General features: G+C 32.3%; 1 protein-coding gene across 5 annotated transcripts; it reads left to right on the top strand.

Annotated features, from left to right (window-relative positions):
- Nucleotides 1–9,991: 9,991 nt before the first annotated feature.
- On the top strand, nucleotides 9,992–16,773 carry LOC122609977 (uncharacterized WD repeat-containing protein C2A9.03). 5 transcript variants are annotated; one of them, XM_043782938.1, is made up of 10 exons: nucleotides 9,992–10,142; nucleotides 10,826–10,984; nucleotides 11,166–11,327; nucleotides 11,726–11,812; nucleotides 14,766–14,900; nucleotides 14,981–15,091; nucleotides 15,172–15,263; nucleotides 15,342–15,447; nucleotides 15,937–16,023; nucleotides 16,126–16,773. In XM_043782938.1, exons 2-10 carry the CDS (start codon nucleotides 10,850–10,852, stop codon nucleotides 16,537–16,539), a joined length of 1,329 nt encoding a protein of 442 aa, XP_043638873.1. In that variant the 5' UTR covers nucleotides 9,992–10,142; nucleotides 10,826–10,849; the 3' UTR covers nucleotides 16,540–16,773. The 5 variants fall into 5 exon arrangements, with proteins under 5 accessions (XP_043638873.1, XP_043638872.1, XP_043638876.1 ...); XM_043782937.1 differs by having other exon boundaries at nucleotides 10,810–10,984; XM_043782941.1 differs by lacking the exons at nucleotides 9,992–10,142; nucleotides 10,826–10,984; nucleotides 11,166–11,327 and adding an exon at nucleotides 12,650–13,228 and having other exon boundaries at nucleotides 11,761–11,812.
- Nucleotides 16,774–17,120: the final 347 nt, after the last annotated feature.

Raw genomic sequence — 17,120 nt, 5'->3', positions numbered from 1 at the left:
TAAACATGGATCTACGATAAACAGTAAAGCACACTCCAACAGAATCTATACAAACACAGTAAAACAATAAGCGTCTACATGATCACATTGACCCAAACGAGTATTCAGCCTACTAGCCTAGCATTATTAAAGGAATAACAAAGTCTGAGAAGATAAAAGGCATAGTTCAATAACAAAGAGTAAATAAAGTTGAAAGATCTAGACCAAGAGTGAAGATCGGAAGGTGTTTAGATGCTCCAAAACCTTCTTGGAATCAACAATTTTGATCTAGGGTTATTCCTGGGCGTCAATCGGCTCTCTCTTAGGGTTTTGAGGGTTAGTTCGACTTAAATAGGTGTTAAAGTCGGTTTCGGATCTGGGCCGACCAGCGGCGCTGGTCCTGGGCTTCCTTGGGCTAGCGGCGATGGTTGGTCGAAGAGCGGCGTTGGTTGGCTGGGGAGCGGACGCTGGTGAGTACCAGCGGCGCTGGTTAGGTAGCCAGCGACCGCTGGTGGCTGCTGTCTTTCACTTGTGTCTTCGTTTGGCTCTCGAACCACTTCTTTGTGTTTTGTAACTTTATAGGCTTCCTTCTTGAGTCACATGATGTCATTTACCCTCTCTCGCATCTTTCGGGAACCTGCATAATCACATCATTCATTAAGTACCAATAGTTCCGGAATAATAACTCATTTAAGCATAGAAATGAAGCCTTTCTTTAGGGGTTTTTATCACAAAATGGACGCTCATCAGGCTTCCAAACTTTTATCATAACTTTAGAGTATTGTTAAGTATTTATACGAATTTTTCCCGAATTTATTTATTAGGTTAACTATTTTTTTAAAAAAATTAATCACAATGCACTACAAAGGAAAAGTTGAAGCTGGAATTGCGTCGTGCATTTTCAAATCTATTGATATGCCTATACAATGAACTGCAAAATCAAAACCTACACAAGACACTCCTAGCAAACTACTATCATAGTTGACTTCATTTAGCTAGCTTTGATTCGTTGTTCACATCAATATGTTGACCACTAATTAGTCTTTTAGAAAGCAGTGTATCCAGTACTTTGTGCCCAAAAAAGTGAATTCTATTTGCTAGCAACTTGTGAGAAACAACATGAAACCTTTTGACCGGAGGAGATGTGAGTTTAAATTTTGTTTCCTTTTACTTTATCTTGTTTTGTCTTTCAAGGAAAAAACTTGATTTTTTTGTCATAACCTCTTTCTTCTTCATCCTTAATCTTCTTAACTTACAACCATCTAATTAGATCTGTATATATATCTATCATCCTTTTTCATCTTTAACAATAAAACAGCAAGTGTTTGACCATTAATTCTATACAGAGGAAAAGTTGAAGCTGGAATTGCGTCGTGCATTTTCAAATCTATTGATATGCCTATACAATGAACTGCAAAATCAAAACCTTAACAAGACACTCCTAGCAAACTACTATCATAGTTGACTTCATTTAGCTAGCTTTGATTCGCTGTTCACATCAATATGTTGACCACTAATTAGTCTTTTAGAAAGCAGTGTATCCAGAAACTTACTTTGTACCCAAAAAAGTGAATTCTATTTGCTAGCAACTTGTGAGAAACAACATGAAAACTTTTGACCGGAGGAGATGTGAGTTTAAATTTTGTTTCCTTTTACTTTATCTTGTTTTGTCTTTCAAGGAAAAAACTTGATATTTTTGTCATAACCTCTTTCTTTTTCATCCTTAATCTTCTTAACTTACAACCATCTAATTAGATCTGTATATATATCTATCATCCTTTTTCATCTTTAACAATAAAACAGCAAGTGTTTGACCACTAATTCTATACAGAGGAAAAGTTGGAACTGGAATTGTGTCGTGCATTTCCAAATCTATTGATATGCCTATACAATGAACTGCAAAATCAAAACCTTAACAAGACACTCCTAGCAAACTACTATCATAATTGACTTTATTTAGCAAGCTTTAATTCGCTGTTGACATCAATATGTTGATCACTAATTAGTCTTCTAGAAAGCAGTGTATCCGGAAACTTACTTTGTGCCCAAAAAAGTGAATTCTATTTGCTAGCAACTTGTGAGAAACAATATGAAAACTTTTGACCGGAGGATTCCATTTACTTTATCATGTTTTGTCTTTCAAGGAAAAAACTTGATATTTTTGTTATAACTTCTTTCTTTTTCATCCTTAATCTTCTGAAATTACAACCATCTAATTATATATATATATATATATATATATGGGGGATGGGAATATAAGGATGTCGGGTATCTAAACTTAGGTGTGGAACACTCACATATTGTTTTTTTAATCCATAAAAATCATGGGGGCCCATACATTTATTTATTAAACAAGAAATAATAAAATATTAGTATGTGAGGGGTTTCACACCTAAGCTTAGGTGTCGGACAGCCTTATATTTCTTTTTCCCTATATATATATATATATATATATATCATCCCTTTTCATCTTTAGCAATAAAACAAGTGTTTGACCATTAATTCTATACAGAGGAAACGTTGGAGCTAGAATTGCGTCGTGCATTTCCAAATCTATTGATATGCCTATACAATGAACTGCAAAATCAAAACCTACACAAGACACTCCTAGCAAACTACTATCATAATTGATTTTATTTAGCAAGCTTTGATTCGCTATTGACATCAATATGTTGACCACTAATGAGTCTTCTAGAAAGTAGTGTATCCGGAAACTTACTTTGTGCCCAAAAAGTGAATTCTATTTGCAAGCAACTTGTGAGAAACAATATGAAAACTTTTGACCGGATGAGATGTCAGTTTAAATTTTGTTTCATAGTTTAAATTTTTTCCATAGGTTGTTTAGAAGTCGTTACTGCCTTGGCCCAATCGAGCTCCTTTCTGGTCTTGTCATTTCTTATTTATATGTATGTTTGTCTTGGTTGTTTCTCACTACTTGTTCGAGTTACTTATTAGTTTGCTACTTTTATGTTGTTTAATATGCCCAATATGGTTGCTTTCGTATTTGTATTTGTATTGTCAAACATGTTTCTAAGATATCGGTATGGCGCATGATTGATACTCGTTCGTCCCGAATAGTAGCCGGACCCAGCAAACAGGTATTTCTTCTTTTCAGATTCTTGGCAGACAGGTATGTTTTTCTAAACATTTATCTTTTTCTGTCGTGCACTCCTTTGTGACCGGAGGTCCCTATGGAAGCAGTCTCTCTACCTTTGTGTAGAGGTAAGACTGTCTACAGCTTACCTCCCCCATATCCCGCGCAGGGATTGGGTCCTGTTGTTGTTGTTGTTGTTGTTGTTTTAGTTTATCTTGTTTTGTCTTTGCAATCTAGTCTAGAAGAAATATATATTAGCTAGATAAAGGTTTTATGAATTATTGTGTGTGTTTTTTTCTTCTTTAATTCTGAAATACTAGTTATAAAGAATGAAGCTAAATACTTTTGTGGAGTTGTGGGGGATAAATTGTAGATTTTATGCTTGAATGATTGAATGAAAGTTGTTTGATCATACTTATGTTATACATTAGAACAGTATTTGGAAGAAACACTAGCTAGATACTACTAGAGAGTATTTTTCCTCTTTTCTCCCCGAATCTAAATATGAGATTGAAGACCCGATTTTATTTTTTTTGGCTTAAGTTTCACCTCGTTTTCGTAACTGATGAATTTGTTTTTGAAATGTGTGGATCATTTGCTCGCAACAGGGGATCTAGCTTACGTTGTCTTAACCGGGTCCCCGCTAGAGAGCCCCTCACCCTCAATACCTAGTAGGAGGAGAAAATCCTAATTAAACCGCCCGAAGGCACGACATTTAATTGGGATAAAACTTTGTCTCCTCTGCAGGACTCAAACCTGCTTCACTGGAGGACTTTATTGTGAAAATTCTTTAAATTTTATTCTCATGTCTCAAACTCGAGACCCACAGTATATAAAGCTGGTGCTCAACCATTGAGTTATTAATAAAAAGTTCTTAACCGATGAATGATAGCCTCGCGCTATAGCTACAAAAGCAAACTTATAATTAAATAATAATCTAAATGACAAACATGATACCACGTCACCTACAAGATTAATGATATCAAGATGCTTTTTATGGCTCTAAAAGATTAAAAGGAATTAAGGTTCGTATGAAGAAGACGTGCACCGGCAAAACAAAAGTCACGACTTCTCCCATTTTTAGTCACTTACAGCACCACAACCACCATATAAACACTGTTTTATAAATATAAAACTTGGTTGATTTTTACAAATATATATTTTAATAAAATCTACATAAAATTTCACCATTTACCATGGAATTTACTAAATTAAAAAATATATCTGGATTTATGGAAATTAATAGTTGTAGCTCAACTGGCAGATGCATTTCTGGTATTTCTCACGGATCTTGGGTTCGACTCTTAGGAGTGACAAGTCTGTGAGTTTTTGCCCTGAATCACCTGTAACGGCTTATGGTCTACATCTCGTAGTCTAGAGTACGTGCAAGGTTTCACCATTATACAGTGATATGTTTCTTGATGTCGAATACTGACATAACTGTTAAAAAAAAAATTGATCGTGTCAAGTTATAACTTCTCGATATGGTCAATTAATTATTTAAGATTAGGTTGTAACTTATCTACACTATATTACTATCAAATAAAATAAATTAACCCATTTTGCTCTTAAATTTTTGAAAAACAAAAAATATTTTTTTCACCTTATTCACTAATTTAAACATTTTTATTTAATATATCTATAATACCCTTAATGAAATAAATTACAACATAGGTCTCCTAACATTTAAAATAATTACAATTACCTTTAACATCAATTACTTTTACATTTACCATCATTGTCAACCTCATCACCATCTTCACTGTTGTCCCCACTGTTATCCCTACTATCGTTGTATTGTGTAGGTATAAATCTAATAAATACACAAACAAATTAACTTAATAATATAAAGGGATTATGACATACAAATGCAACCACCTATGACAAAATGATTATGTAATGTAGTAACATACTCAGGTGGCTATGTAATGTATGCACCTATGGTTTTTTGGCTATATAATGTAAGGACTTTTTTATTTGGGTCAATCAATGTAAGGACCTATGTATTTTTTTTAGCTATACTATGTAAGGTCCGTACATATTTTACATAGTATAGCCCAAAAAACATAGGTGCATACATTACATAGCCACCCAAGTAGATCACTACATTACATAATCAATTTGTCATAGGTGGTTACATTCGTATTTCATTATCCTTAATATAAAACCTGTTGATTCATGATACGTTTGCACCCAACATACACTAAAATTAATGGAATGCTTCAACCATTGTGTGGCTTGAGTCATTTTCAACAAAAATTAGTTTGTACCACGTGTCAACGATCAAAATAATAAGACATAAATTTTAAACTAGAAATCACATGTATACAATTACAAAGAATGGTGCCAAGGTTGTCAACTAGGATACATTTAAAATGCCATGTCGACATGTATGGTCAGTGAAATGACGACCTATTTGAAGGTTACCATAATTCTCTTCCACGTGTCAAAATTTACATATACAATTTCTTTTTGGCATGTGAGGCGTTTACCCTATCAAACAAGTTTTCAATTGAGGAATAGAATCATATCATAAATATTGAATATTGATAAATTCATCGCACAATATAAATTTTAAAATAGGTGGTTGATATCCTGACCATTTTTTTGGTAATTAAACAGACTATTTATAGCGATTATCGTTGTAAATAGTGGTATTTTTTATTTATATCCAACTATTTGCAGCGATTGCTGACAGGGGACCCGTTATTTTTTTTGCCAAATTTACCATTACAGACAAGGGAGCCCACAATATTTGCAGCGACTATCGCTGCAAATAGTATGTATGGTCTAGATACCAAAAAAATTGATTGAGACATAAATCTCTTTAAAATATATTATATAAATCAATAAAGCATATGGATGATAAATTAATTTATATATGTGGTACAAAATTACAAATATCACTCCCCTTTTCAATTATGCATTTTCCTTGTTTGTTAATTACTGTGTTTTAAGGAATGTTCATGTGATGTGACAATAATAACGAAGGTGTTGACAACATGTACGATAGTTTATTGATATAATGGTAACTGATATAAAAGAGATGGTGTAATTAATTCAATAGTTTAAAGAATAAATATTACTATATATACTAATTCATTAAGAGTATTTTTGATAGAATATGTGTTTTAGTTTTTAAAAATGTTGATAGTTTAAGGGTATTTTGAACAGTTATCTTCTTATTTTTAATGGTTAATAATTCATTAAAATAACCTTTTTCTAATATATATATATATATATATATATTAATATAAGAACGGTGAAAACACTTAAAAACATATAGGGTAACACTCCGGTGAGAACACTCTTAAAATAATAACTGTGAAAACACTTAAAAACATCATTTTGATATATTAAAAGTCCATAAAACTAACATAGTGTATAACTATTTATCATTATTTAAATGTTTAACAACACATTGATCCTTCAAAATCGAAAAAATCATGTTTTTTGTTTTGTGCATCCATCTTGGATGCATATTATCAAAATGATGCATCCAACAAAAAAACGTGATTTTTTTCGATTTTGACGAATCCATGTGTTGTTAAACACTTAAATAATGATAATTAGTTATGCACTATGTCAGTTTTATGGACTTTCAATGCATCAAAATGTAGTTTTTAAGTGTTCTCATTTTAAGTTGGTTCTCATTTGATTGTCACCCTATATATATATATATATATACTAGGGGTGAGCAAAACCGAACCGTAAAACCGAAAACAAAAAAAACCGATAAAACCGAAAGCCGAACCAAACCGATCGGTTTGGTTTTGGTTTTCAAAAACCGAACGAATTGGATCTGTTCGGTTTCGGTTTCATATAAAAAAACCGACACTCAAAAACCGAACTGAACCGAATAATATATATATATATATTCTTATTTAATTTAGTATTTATATCATTTTGTATCTATTACTAGTTTAGCTCTTTTACATAACTAATGTTTCATTATATTATGTAAAATATGAATACGTAAGTCTAGTTAAAAGTCAAGTTAATGTGTTTTTGCAACTAGTCCTGCTTAATAGTTCAATTTTACATACAAATAAGTTATATTATTTTCAATGTTTTTTGCAGGTAGACATTAACAATAAACGACCAAAACTTAATAGTCTAGCTTCTATAAAATTTTAAAAATTTTATTGCATAATAAACATTTTTTAGTTGACACTACATAATAAAGCAAAATTAAAAAAAAAAAAACCCGAAACAAAACCGAAAACCGAATCGAGAAACCGAAGCGAATCAAAACCAAATCCAATGGCTTTTGGTTTTCAAAAACCAAAAGTTTCGGTTCGGTTTTGGGTTAAAACCTACCCAATCTCACCCCTATATACTAGTTTATAACCCGTGTGAAACGCGTGAGAAGTATATAAATTTGTACATATAAAAACTGGCAGAAAAAATAATAATTAAAAGATATAAAAAGCTAAGAGAAGAGAAAATGTACCGTAATGAGGAAAAATAATTTTTTTGATTGCCTTATTTATTTTGTACATTAAATTTATCTTGTATTTTAATAATCTTTTACAAAAAATCATAATTAGAATATGAAAGATCGATCATCATCATCACATTAAAAAATCAAAAATTTGTAAACATGTAAATAAAAACCCTCGGAGTGAAAATTGGAGGACTAAAAACGTATTTGACTAAAAATCTAGTCAAAGATGATGTAAGCATTTTGATCTAATGGTGAAAAATAGAAAATCAACTTCAATGCAGGGTATAGATTTTTCTTTTTTTTATTTATTTAAGAGTTTTCTTTTAATATCTATAAAAGATATACATATATATATATATATATAAATATCAAAATAAAGACAAAGATGATTTTACTGGATTTATATTAGATGTTATTATTGATTTCTTATATTGAAATTATTAGTTAGGATAAAAAAAATGTAAATTAAGTTAAAAATAGAAAGAATAAGTCAGTTTGAGGAAATATATACTGTGGTTGATCAATAAGTTATTAAAACGATGATATCTACCAATAAACTAAAACAGGATTGTAGCCTTATATGAGAGACTCGTGACGCAATATTAGAACAACAAATGTCTTTTTAATCATATTCCTTAAAAAATACGGATATAATAAATTTCTTTTTTTTAATCACATGTAACCTATTTAAACTAGGATATTTATCTTATTAGTTTTCTTATTTTCTTAAAACTTCTAAAAATATTCAAGCTAGGGTATTTGTATGTCGTATACATAAGGTACATCTATATTTATTAGCTTGATTCTTAATAATATTATAAAAATACTATTTTTATTATTATTTTTTTTAAGCTAAGGATATTTGTATGTCGTATCTACCAATAAACTAAAACAGGATTGAGATGTTCTTAAAACGACACGTGACATAATCCTTAATTGACACGTGTCCTTTTAATTTATTTAATTCATTAATTTAGCTATTTTAATTGTATATAAATTCAATTTCCTTATTAGACTTAGAGTTATACTCTAACTCTTGACTTACGGATACAAAACACATTATAACTTTTTTTGATTTATCGTTTTCTCATTAATAAAGTTGTTTCTTTCTATTTCTCAATTCTCCAACTCCTATTACTTATATTAATAATTTATTAATTGAAGATTTTAAATATTTGAGTTTACGATCCGAAATCACAAGGGTATTTGCCGTCATCCACTATACTTATAAATTCTGATTTTGATGTAATTGTAAAAATTTAAGGTAAATCCAAAACTCTAACTAAACATATATTATATACTATATATCATTACTGTTTATTATAATTTAGATTCGATCATCGATTTACTTTAACCACAATTTTCATGATTAATGTATGAGACATATTTGAATTTCTTTATGATAGGATTTATATAGCTACCGTACATCGTACGGGTATTAGGACTAGTTTTAATATATAAGTAGATAAATGTTCTGCTAAAGTTGTAAAACTTTGTTTATTGCATAACTAGGAATTTCATGCCGCCCGATGGCCGACATAAGTTTTTGAATACGTTTATGTTTATGAGTGGGGTTAAAAAAAACCACAAACTTATAGGCGACCAAAAGTATTGAAAACCAAAAGTTTAAAAATACAAAAAAAATGTGTTAAACCAAAAAATAAAAAAGAGAAAAAAAAAAAGAATACGAAAACAAAATGAAGAAGTTATAAAAAAACCAAATGTTATATATGAAAAAGGTATAAAAACCAAATGTTTAAAAGAATATAAAAGATATATAATGCAACAAAAAAACCAAAAAAAAAAAAATAGAAAATTAAAAAATGTATAGCTTTTTAAAAAAATTTATATCATTTTAAAAAGCTGTAAAAAAATGTTAAATACAATAAAGGTAAAAAAAACAAAATGTTACAAATTACAAAACATTAAAAAAATTTTATATAAAATTAGGGGGTTGAAGTAATAAAAAGAAAACATGAGGGACAAAGTAATAAAAGAAAAAAGAAGGAGGGGCTAAAATGCAAATACTTTATTACTAAATAAAACCCGAGAACTTCACCCCATAAACATAGAGAACAACCACTCAGCTAACTCCATATTTTATATTACAATTGCTAATTCTCATATTTATATTGAAAATGGAGATAAAGACAAAAAATTATATTCACATACAACTCCTTTATTATAATAAGTAATATTTACGATGAATAATGTTAAAAAAAAAATCGATGTAACGTTCAGGTTTCACTTGGGATAAATTACGGAGTATATAAAAATTTAACATACGGTTGATTTATGGGTCAAAGTGAGTAAGTCCAGCACGACAACGGGTCCACGACATTCACCCGTTTTTCTGACCCAAACAAAACAAACTGTGGGGACCAGTAAGACCCACCACTCACCACCCCTCTTTCTCTATAAATATTTTTCACTCCCCCCTACACTATTTCTACTTTACATTTTCCCCCTTTCCAGACACTTCTTCCCTCTCTATTTCTCTCAACCGTTTCTCACACACACACACACTTCTTAAATTTTCACCGCCGATCAAACTTTCCGATCACTCTCCGCCGGCGTTCAATCACTGCTGAACATCGATCTCACTCTTCACAAAATTTACCGGTAATTATATGTAGATACATATCAATATCTATTCATATATATACGTATATGTATATCTGTATTACGTTTTATAGAAATTTGGTTTAATAAACTTTATTAAGTTTAATTTTGTTAATTTGGAGTGATCGATTATGTTAGTTGTAGTGGACTGTGTTAATTGTTTAATGGATTTACGAATTGTACTCTGTGCATGAGAACTTGTACTCTGATGTTGTACGTTTGATTGATGTGGTATTTTGTTACAAAAGTTCATTATAATAACGAGCATGGTACCACGCAATGCGGCGGCGATGACATTAGTTGTGATATGGTGTTGTCGGTGTCAAGTGGTGTAAGTAATTGAGACAAAGATATTTGATTTTGAAGGATAGTGAATATCTAGCGAAAGATAATGAAATGATTGTGTAAGTTAATTATCTAAGGATAAAATGGTAATTTCGCATGTCCAAAAATTGTAAACTTTTCAACATAGGTATATAGTTAGTAGTATAGAAGTATAGATAAAATCGATAATTATTGCAACAGTTTTCAAATTAAAAAAAAAAAAAAAAGAAGTTTTTTTATGACTTGTTTTTGTTGTTATTTTCATTTTTGAAAGAGGAATCTACCATTTTTGTCGTAGAAGGTGAGATTCTTTGTATTTTTTTAAAGCGCCTAATATATGTAGGAAAAATATGGCGCAGCTTCAAAATCAAGAACTTGAGTATATGATAGATGATGAATATTATGATATGAATGACTTTACGAACACCGCTTTTCAACAAAATAACAACCACCATCATTCAAGTAGAAGTGCTGCTGTTGATTCAATGGATTCTGATTTTGAAGACGATTTTGAGAAGGTACCCGTTCTTTCTCTGTGTATATACAACAATATCAAACACAATGTTTTTTGGATAGTTGGCTTCGTTTTTTTGTAGCATTTGTAATTGGAGCTTCAATGTGATTTTTTCTTAGTATATGTAGTTCCTATTTTGGTGATGAAGATAGCATTATTTATTTTATTTTATTTTTTGGAGGCAGCCAAAGGCAGATACATCGGCCGAGGAAGCTAGAAATGGAAAAGATATTCAAGGAATTCCTTGGGAGAGGCTCAACTTTACTAGAGACAAGTACCGTGAAACAAGACTGAAGCAATACAAAAATTATGAAAACCTTACGCACTCTCGGGAACATTTAGAGAAGGTCTGTTTGATACTTTGATTGAGTTACTGGTTAAGTTGTTTTATACTTCTTGTCATGCTATTTGACATAGATATAGGTTGAAGCAGTACTTTTCTATTTTGCCTGTTATGTAATGGATTTTTGCAAGTAGACATAGAAGCTGCAGATACTTGATGAATAATAATTTTTTGAAGCATCATTATTCAAAAGAAACGGATAAGCTTATTCTTGTGACTGATAACTTTATGATATTTTTTCAAATTTTGTTACTATTGATAAAGATAATTATCATCTAATTTTGGTGTTTGGCTGTCGAAGTTGTAATTTATTTATGGTTGGCTTGTTCATGATTCCCTGTCTTTATAATCATTGTGATACCCTACTCTAAGCTTGTGTTTCCTCTAATGATATGTTGACAGGAGTGCAAGAAAGTAGACAGAGGCCATACGCTGTATGATTTTCAGTATAATACAAGGCTGGTCAAGCCGACTGTCGTACATTTCCAGGTATAAAATTTGTCTGCTTGCTAAGTTTACTTTAAGTTAAGGGACTCACTTGTTATCTGTTTATGAATTGCGTGGAGTGCTCTATAGTCTCTTGTTATAGTCCATAAAAGGTGTGTAAGTACTATCACAACTTTATTTTTTTACAGCTCTTCCCTTCATTGTATGAGTATGCATTACATTAGATCTTGACTTATCTTTTCCTGTACACTATTTCTTCTCATTATTCTACCGTACTCATCTTATTTGTTGTTATAAGTAGGTGTGCTTTGTCTAATCACTATGGAAGTGGTAGGAAACTCATACTCACATGGTACAACGGTATTATGGTTGTGTCTAGTCACTTGACCATATTTTGTGCTGTTTAATCTTCTTATGTCATTGATACATTAGACCACAGTTTAGTGTGTATGACATTAGTGATTGTCCTTAGACTGTCTTTACATTTGGCAACTTACCGTCTATGTAGTAATTATGACTCCAGTGTAATTGCAACTTGCAAAAAGTAATTGCTTTGAACTTCTATTTAGTGTACTACTCAGGCTTACTGTCCTAGACAGTTCGTACATTAACTTGTTGTAGTGATCACTATTAACGATGTAGTGGCGAAAAGTGCTTGTTTTTTATCTTTATTTTAATGTATGTGTAGTTTTAGCCTGGCTCAAGCTCACTGTCGTAGGTGAGTTCTTACATTAGCTTGTTTGTAGCAACTTACTGTCTCTGTAGTAATCAATATCAATGTACTGCCGAAAAGTGATTGCTTTTGAACTTCATTTTAATTAGCTTTAGCCCGGCTCAGTTGAGCTGGGTCCTGTATTTACAAAGATCCTTTTTGTGCAGATTATAATAATTGCCCTTATGTCATGAGAGTTTTAAATAAATTCACGAGATCTATGTTTCGAAGGTGCAATTCTGTAATTGCGCGAGTTGATTCCCAACAGCTGACCATTTCTTATGCTATGTTATGGATATGGAAGCATTGGGGAGGTATAACATGCCTTTCTGAGATATGCATTTTGTTTACGTCATAGATGCATTTCGGAATGCTCATTGATTGTATGATCTGCTAACAAAGGTTTGGATGCAGATGTGGACACTTGAGGGTGTTAAAATTTTGTACAAAAACTGTAACTTTCCCACTTGATGTTATCATCATGCCCTCATAAATGATTTAACCTTCCTATAATGGGAATATATACCACTTTATTTAGAATTGTGCAACTGTTCTTCGCAGTTTGCTTTTTAACTAGTTCTGTAATGGGTTGGTAGATTTATGTAATAAGTTTTGTTTCTTGGCTATTTTTATGCTTTATACTTTAACAATGCATGTTTGGGACAGCTAAATCATTTTTGTTTCAGCCATAGAAGCAGGGTGCCATTTATAGGAAGCAGCTTATGGATAAGGCGGCTCTTACTATGGTATGATAGGGACATATTCTAACGCTTATGAAGGATTTGTCTCATGTAGACATTTTTTTCATGTTCTAGTGCTTGGTTGCGGAGCTAAAGCTAGCTTCCTGTGCCAGTATTCTAGCTTATTGATTAGCTTGATAGTTAATATGTTTACATGTTACATATGCACAACAACAGCAATACCTTCATATTACTATGCTATATTCTTGCTTGATATTTCTTGTACAGTTGTACTACAGTAAACTGCATAAGACCTTGGTGCTTAAATGCTTCTCTTTGTTACCTTTTATGTGAGTGAGATGAGGTGTTCACGATTCAATTAGTTTATTTGTTTCAAATGCATTATGTGTAAATAATTCCTTAGGATCCTGGTGGAGGAAATTACTATATCTTATATTATTATTTTTAGGCTTTGCGATTAACCCTACCTTCCTCACGTTCTCGCCTGACGAATTTGTGTACCATATGTGTGTTTTCACCCTTCAATCTATTTAATATGTACTTCTATATGTTGTTAGTTCACCGATTTACCAGCACAACCTTTTGGGTAATTATTTATCAACATTTTTTTGCTGACTAAGTGGCATATTTTTCCGGCTCTTAGTTAAGTTGGGTAAAACTCATACATTTATTCATCCTTGAGGACCTTACGTGTGTGTATAAGAACTGTCGCATCAAAAAACATGGATAACTCATAGCACCCGTAATGTGATATATCTTGCTAGCCACTGTCGATGGGGCTTTAGTCTTCCATAATTTTTTGGTATCAAGTTTTAGTTTCATTAATGCGCAATTCAGCAGATCTGTGTCTTTCTGTTTCTTACAAATACTATCTTGTGTGGTGAAATCTATAAAGCACTCTTTATGTTCCATGCTTGCGATTTCAGCTATATCTGTTTGCTGTTAATAACTTTTGATAGTCATAAGCGGTATAAATTGATCAAAGGGAACAGCATTAGATAGTTTCACAAGTGCAGGGTGGTGTTGTATATTCTAAGTTTGTCAAAAATGGTATCCATTCTCCTCCACCTCTCCTCATTTCTTTCCTCGTGTATTTCGGATCATCTGGCATTATTTTTATTATTATTTTTTTTTGAACTTTTCTCCACAAGTCTATTAATATTTATTTGATGTTCTGTTTCTTTGATTGTATTTACTATCTTACCTATTCTAGTGTCTCTTGATTGCTCCATGATTGACTTAAGGGAATGCATACCTTCTCAATTACTAGTATATAAAAGTTGATTTGTATTCTCAATAAATAAAACTCGGTTCATAACTAGCGAGTCTCATTTCAAGACTAAGTGAGACATATATGTCCTTGATTAATTTTCTCTAGGGGCAGCTTTTTATTATTTTCCTTTATCTTGGATTATGGCATTTTCGGTTGAGGATTAATGTGCCTTTTGGTTTCATATGTGTAGCCAACGTAGTTTGACAAAACGTGTTTTCAATAGTTGATCCGTCTAGCTATTTCACAATAGTTACAGTGCCGTTCATCAGCTGACTTGCAACCCTAATTTAAAATTTTTCATTCTTCCAGCTGAGGAATCTTTTGTGGGCAACCTCAAAGCACGATCTATACCTTATGCAGAACTACTCAGTTATGCATTGGTCTTCACTCCTCAAAAGGTGCAAGGAAGTAATAAATGTTGCTATGCCTGTATTACCTACTTTGGTAAGCACTTACTTAAGCTAAATTGTATCCGTATTCCCCTGAACTTTTGTTTATCAACTCCTCTGTTGGTCCACTTGTAGAAATATCCTGGATCTTTTTCTCGTTCATTGTCCTGTGTACAAGTAAGTACTATGGCTGTGAAGGACAACTTAATTGTTGCTGGTGGTTTTCATGGTGAACTAATTTGCAAGGTACAGCTGAAATCCCTTCAAAATTATAGTCTTTAAGCAAGGTGGTTTTGGTTCTCTAACTAACGTCTATGTATATATAGTATCTGGACAAACCTGGAGTTTCCTTTGCCACAAAAATCGCAACTGATGAAAATGCCATAACTAATTCAGTTGATATCTCTTACAGTTCAAGGTTGGTCTATTTCTGTTTATATCTGTAGATTCCATGCCTTCTTTTTAGCATAGTGTTGACTGATCTTTGCATTTGCAGTGGGTCAATGAGGGTTATGACTGCTAACAATGATGCACTTATAAGGGTGTTTGATGCGAAGAGTTTTGCTTGCATTGATAACTTCTCGTTTCCATGGTCTGTTAATGTGAGTATATGTTGCATTTTTGGAATGTTTGCAGAAGTGGCTTTTACCCATTTACTTAGCCATGTATGGGTATGGATATTGGATGGGAATGCCTTTGAAACAAGTTGTCTATGATTGGTTTGAAGTATGCCTAATTTGCTGGATTTGATATCGTTTCGAAACCCTACCCCATTAACCAAGTGCTGTTTTTGGGACTAAGTCATTCTCAAACTACTAAAAATCTCTTTAAACATGAAACGGGTCTAATGGGTCAAGGGTGATTATATGAAGGGATGAGTATCTAAACGCTTCTGAAATCGCTTTATTAAACAAATAGATTATGACTTTGATACTTCATTTGGTATTTAGTACATAGTCTATGAATGTCCTGAAGTAGAGTGGTGACCAAAAGTTACATGTGAAGCTGGCAACCCAACACCCTTAATCAGCCTATTTTGCCACCTTGAAAATCTTGCATTCTTACAGCTATCCGTCTATACGTGTATGCAGGATACATCTGTTAGTCCTGATGGCAAATTATTAGCTGTCCTTGGGGACAGCACAGAATGTTTGCTTGCAGATGCTCAATCAGGGAAAGTAAGTTCTGTTCTCTGATTTTAATTAAACTTCCAATCAGTATGTGGAATTAGGAAGAAGTTTATGCAATTCCAAAATGATTTAAATGTGGTCATTGTGCAGGAAATCTACAAAATGAAAGGGCATTTAGACTACGCGTTTGCTTCGGCATGGCATCCTAATGGACAAATATTGGCAACAGGGAACCAAGATACAACCTGCAGATTGTGGGACATAAGGAATCCGTCCAAATCCTTGGCCGTACTCAAAGGTAGAATGGGTGCAATTAGAGCCATAAGGTTCAGTGCAGATGGTCGATACATGGCCATGGCAGAGCCAGCAGACTTCGTTCACTTATTCGACTCTCAAACAAATTATGAATCTGGCCAGGAGATTGATGTGTTTGGAGAAATAGGTGGCATATCTTTTAGCCCGGATACTGAAGCATTGTTTGTTGGCATATCAGATCGCACGTATGGTAGTGTTCTGGAGTTCACCCGAAGACATCATAACCGATACCTGGATGCAATATTTTAGTCGACATTTCAGTAAAGTTTTTATGGCTAGTTATTTGGTATATATATACTCGTATAAACCTGCTGTGTACATAGTAAATAGCCCAGGGTTATATTTCTGGGTGTGAGTGTTGATCGAATTGGCGATTATTCTAGCTTAATTTGGTTTGCATATCTAGGACTTAAAAAACCGATGTCATTTCATGGTAGAGTGGTTGCTAGCCAGTATGATGTTGAGTTCTTGACTCTTTTTTTTTTTTTTTTTTTCGATTTATGATGTAATGAGAATGCTTTTAAAAGCTTTTTGAAAATATTTTGGATGTGAACTGTAGTTTTTTTTTTTCGATTTATGATGTAATGAGAATGCTTTTAAAAGCTTTTTGAAAATATTTTGGATGTGAACTGTAGTTTTTTTTTTCCGATTTATGATGTAATGAGAATGCTTTTAAAAGCTTTTTGAAAATATTTTGGATGTGAACTGTAGTAGTAGTTACTTGTGATTGTTCATGTATCGTCAATTGTTATGGTTCATATTAGAGTAGAATATACAAGTTTGGTCACCTTGTTGAGCTTGATGGCTTAGATTGGTATAAAATGTTGAGG

Source organism: Erigeron canadensis, chromosome 8 (genome assembly GCF_010389155.1).
Source record: "Erigeron canadensis isolate Cc75 chromosome 8, C_canadensis_v1, whole genome shotgun sequence".
In the NCBI taxonomy this organism is placed as follows: domain Eukaryota; kingdom Viridiplantae; phylum Streptophyta; class Magnoliopsida; order Asterales; family Asteraceae; genus Erigeron; species Erigeron canadensis.
This window is presented reverse-complemented; position numbering and strand designations above follow the sequence as displayed.

Bases quoted from the DNA above. Each gene is read 5' to 3' on its own strand.
- LOC122609977 (XM_043782937.1), top strand. From the start codon at position 10,817: ATGGCGCAGCTTCAAAATCAAGAACTTGAGTATATGATAGATGATGAA. The intron at 15,448-15,936 runs GTGAGTATATGT...ACGTGTATGCAG, and splicing joins CGTTTCCATGGTCTGTTAAT to GATACATCTGTTAGTCCTGA. The intron at 16,024-16,125 runs GTAAGTTCTGTT...GTCATTGTGCAG, and splicing joins CAGATGCTCAATCAGGGAAA to GAAATCTACAAAATGAAAGG.